The 4602-nt window shown below is 32.6% G+C and overlaps 1 protein-coding gene across 1 annotated transcript; it reads right to left on the minus strand.

Moving 5' to 3' along the window:
- Window positions 1-1309: 1309 nt before the first annotated feature.
- On the minus strand, window positions 1310-4307 carry CXCL8 (C-X-C motif chemokine ligand 8). The gene is made up of 4 exons (XM_019720055.2): window positions 4150-4307; window positions 3145-3280; window positions 2788-2871; window positions 1310-2338 (listed from the first exon to the last, which is right to left on the minus strand). Exons 1-4 carry the CDS (start codon window positions 4211-4213, stop codon window positions 2317-2319), a joined length of 306 nt encoding a protein of 101 aa, XP_019575614.2. The 5' UTR covers window positions 4214-4307; the 3' UTR covers window positions 1310-2316.
- Between the last annotated feature and the right edge of the window lie 295 nt (window positions 4308-4602).

The following is a 4602-nucleotide window of genomic DNA, read 5'->3' on the forward strand; positions in this document are numbered from 1 at the left end:
GCCCCACAACATGGCCTGAGAAGAGCACAGGCAGGGAGAAATCAACTCTAGAGGGAACCCTATTTCTAAGAATAGTAAATATCAGGGTTGAATTTCTAGTTAGTTCCTGCTTGTGCATCACTTATACATTTTTTACTAATTCTACTATGCTGCACACTTTTGTGTTCATGTGCACTGGAAATTAGAAAAGAGAATGGGCTTTGTTCCACACCACAGATAATGGTGGACCCATAGAGAGAATTGTAGCTGCAGGTACAGAGAGAGTGTGTCAGGAGCTAAATGACATAGGAAAAATAGGTTTCAATGTGAACTAGTGAGAAGATGAGAGAGGACTCTCTTCCTGACTCCCCATTGTAGAGCTTTAAAAATGAGTGGGTTTAAAATACCCAACAACAACAGCAAATGATCTGGGGGATAGACAGTATGAGTCAAAGTTCTAAGATTCTTATTTTTTGACTAACAATGTAAAGTTAAGCATTGGTTAATTGGATTTCTTAAAACTGTGGATTGCTATTCATCATTTCTGGAAAGTTTTCAGCCTTTGTCTGTTTAAATGTTATCTCTAATCCTCTCTTCTGCTTGTAAAAATCTATTTTGAAACTTAGAATACCTTATCTCTGTATTTGCCATGTCTTTTCCTTTCTTTTTCCAATTTACTATCTCTTAATCTCTCATATAAATTCCAGATTCAGTTCTTTGGGTTTGTTTCCTAGATCTCCAATTTTCTTTTCAGCTGTGTCTAATCTGAGTTTTTTAGTTAAATTATCGTCTTTTTTACTTTTAAGAGTTTTGTTTGCTTGGTCTTTATTCACACATTGAACTACTTTGCCTCATAAGTGTCAGTTTTATCCCTCATTTTGCTGAGAAGCAGCTTATCACATGTATCCTCTTCCCTCTTTACTGACATATGGGCTGTGCTAAGATGTATAGACACCTGGGCTGCTTCGTGGAAAATCTAGTCAGCCTTATTAGCAAAAAGGTATACAGTGCGATTTGAGAAAATTTCCATCATTTTATGAAAGAGACTACTTACCATTTGTAACTATCTCTGGAAATAAGTTCTATTTTTCTACAAATCAAGGTTTGCAATTTCCAACATAATATACAAAATGCTAAGAAGAAACATTTATGTTTTCTAAATCATGTAGTTTTATTTTAAAATACAATCAAAGATATAAAACAATAAATTTTAAAACTACCAAAGAAACACAAACACCTGATGACCTTGACAATAAATTTTATTTTAAATGTGTTATAGTTACATTTATATTTCTATACCATTGAAAACAGTAGAAAAAAATCTCTTTGGGAGCATGTAAAAGTATCTTAAAGTAAAAAATAGAGTGTTAAAAACCACAAGTATTTAAATAAAATTATAAGTATCTATTTGAACATAATAAATAAGTTTTAACCAGCAATAAATTACTTTGTTAATATTGTCTGGTGAATTTTTGTTGTTTTAAGAAAGATAGACGTAATTCAGAATTCTGGTGACTCAATACAATATAGTATAACAAGACAATACAAGGAGTATCAAAAGTAGGATTGCTAGTTCAATCAAAATTTAAGATAAATAATGGTGTACTTATACTAAAAAATTATTCACTGTTCATCTGAAATAAAAATTAACTGGATGTCCTATTTGTTTGCTTTTATTTTGCTAAATCTGGCAACCCTGATCAAAATAAAACAACTCTGATCAAAATAATTCTATATATTGCTTAAGATCTAAAATAAATATAAATTCATGACCATCATTATACTATCCTATCAACAATGTGGTTTTTTTTTCCATTTTTCAAATTCATGCACAAATATGACTATATTTGATGCTTAAATAAATATATAAATAATAAATAGGGGCATAAGTTACATTTGGAAATAATTTACATGATCATGAAAAAGTTAAATTGCTTCCATGTGTCCTCACATTTCTGTGAGGTAAGATGATGGGCTGATACTTTTTCTCCAGGCTAGTAATAAAGAAGAAACCAAGGCACTGTTGAACAGGCACTCATGGATCTTGGCCAGCAGACGAGGGTTGCAATATTTAACCAGAAAAATAATACCAGATTTCCAGCTAAATTTGAACTTATGGTATACAATGAATAATTTTTCAAGTATAAGTGTGTCCTAGATATTTCATAGGACATTGAAAAAAGTCTATTCATTGTTTTACTCAATATTCAAATTTAACTGGGCATCATGTATTTTATCTGGCAACTCCACACCAGACCCACACAGTCCATGAAGCACTAGAGTAGGTTTGGTTGAAGTTTCAGTGGCATCTTTACCAAGGAGAACACTTTTTTTTTTTCATGGATTCTTCTTCTCAGCTCTGAAAATAAATAAAATAAAATTTAAAAATTAACATCGTTCTAGTAAGAAGTAAAGTATGTTCCTTAAATATATGTTTAATGTAGACACTAATAGTCTTAGATAGTCATGTGTTAGAAATCGTCTATATTTTCAACTATAAATACAGAGACCAGATAAGTTATCATCCAAACCAGGACACTTCTGAGAATGAAAGGGAACCATAGTAATAACACAGGGAACAGGCATAAACCCAGACTTCCCTCAACAAATTGAGATATATGGTCTCCTCATTCGTCAATACTACAAATTCACTATTGCTGCTCTTTTTTTTTTTTTTTTTGATTACAGAGGCAGTTACCTAAAAGAGATTTTCAGCAGCAGCAGGAAATTTATAGGCTGACTCTTGGACTGTATATCTCAGGATAAATGAAGACTTTAAATTACGTATTTTTTAAAAAATCAACTAACCTCTTCAAAAATATCAGCACAATCTTCTGCACCCACTTTTCCTTGGGGTCCAGGCAGACCTCGTTTCCATTGTTGAGCTTTACACTGAAATGAGAGATGCATGATTAAAATCAATTATTTAGTGGGTTTCAGACATCCCTTTGCCATTCAAGCCACGGTTTCTTAAGTATGGGCATAAAATCTAAGTTTAAAGAAATGTTGAGCTACAAATCATGGAAGGTACCATATTAAAATGTCATGAGGGCAAAGGATTTTTCTTTCTGTTCGTAGTACCTTGAACTTTATTGGACACTTCCACCTTCCTCAGTTCTAGGTTTTCTAAAGTAAAAAAATCTAATCACTTTTGAAAGTACTTACATGATTTCTGATTTTTCACAGTGTGGTCCACTGTCAATCACTCTCAATTCTTTGATAAATTTGGGGTGGAAAGGTGTAGAGTGGGTGTTTATGCACTGGCATCGAAGTTCTGTAGTCATTCTTGACACAACTGCAGCTGTCAAAAAAAAAATCAAGCAATTAATAGTTGATTTTATCAATAGGCACAGCTCTGCTAGCTAGCTACTCCCTCTTTAATTCTAGTAAGAAAACTTGGTGACTGTGTGTTTTTTACTTTGTTTTAAAACTAGTCTTTCTTGACAACATTGAATACTTTCTACGTAAAGACTTGGGGTTGTCTTTGTGCAATGTTGACATCCTTATAATACTTTCTTCCTATTTGATATTGCATAATCTTCTGTGATATCACAATGTTATTTATGGCAAGCAAACTAAGATTCAACAATAGGAAAATTGCTTTCAGAAAGAATTAATAGAAATATATAAGTGAGTTGCACAGAGATGTCTTGTATTTTAGCAAAATACGAATGCTTAAGAGAAAAGAAAAAATTGTAAAACTATATACCATTAACATTCTAACTATATTTGTTTTATAAAAGGCATCCAAGAAGGTCTATAATCTGTCAGGATGTCCTTAAACCAAACAAGAATTGATAGTTGTCTGAAGCTTGTCAAAATAGTACATGGAGTAAAATTACCTGAGTTATCTTGCTCAATATTGATAAATAATATGGATAATAAGATGTACTCTAAATTATAGATTTATGTTAAATACATGAATACTGCAGAGTATGAATGGTAAGAATGGAATGTCTATATTAACCAAACTTCATACTTTTCTAAGTGTTGTATAGATATACAGTCTAAAAAATTACAACTTCAATTGAATTAGTTCACCGTAAATGACTACAATTATTTTCTTTTCCTGAATAAAAATGATGTTTTTATCAAAGCATTAAGATAATCTTGCTATCTGAGCATTACATTTAGACACAGCAAAACTCTGCAACAGAAAGATGGGCTTACCTCTACACAGAGATGCAGAAAGCAGGAAAGCAGCCAAGACAGCCACAGCCAGCTTGGGAGTCATGTTTACACCAAGTGTTTTCTTTCGGCTTTCTTACTGGCTCTTGTCCTAGAAGCTTGTGAGCTCTGTTGTCCCCAGAGACTTGTGTTGGATGGAGAGCTCCTGTGGCTTTTTATATTATCGCAACAGATAGTGAACATATGCACCCTCATGCTTGCATTATGTCAGAGGAAATTCCACACTACGCAATTTTCCGCCTGCCCTTTGAGTGCCTGAGTCATCAGGCTTCTCTAATTGGTCTCTTATCAAGTTTTCAGCATGACTGAAGTTTTATTTGATCTTGACAATAATTTAACTTTATTTATTTTATATAAAAACATGTCTCTTTTAAAACATGTGTGAATGTAATTTTTAAATAGTTAAGCCTCTCACTTTGATTCATCATTATCAGT

Source organism: Rhinolophus sinicus, linkage group LG02 (genome assembly GCF_036562045.2).
Source record: "Rhinolophus sinicus isolate RSC01 linkage group LG02, ASM3656204v1, whole genome shotgun sequence".
Classification (NCBI taxonomy): domain Eukaryota; kingdom Metazoa; phylum Chordata; class Mammalia; order Chiroptera; family Rhinolophidae; genus Rhinolophus; species Rhinolophus sinicus.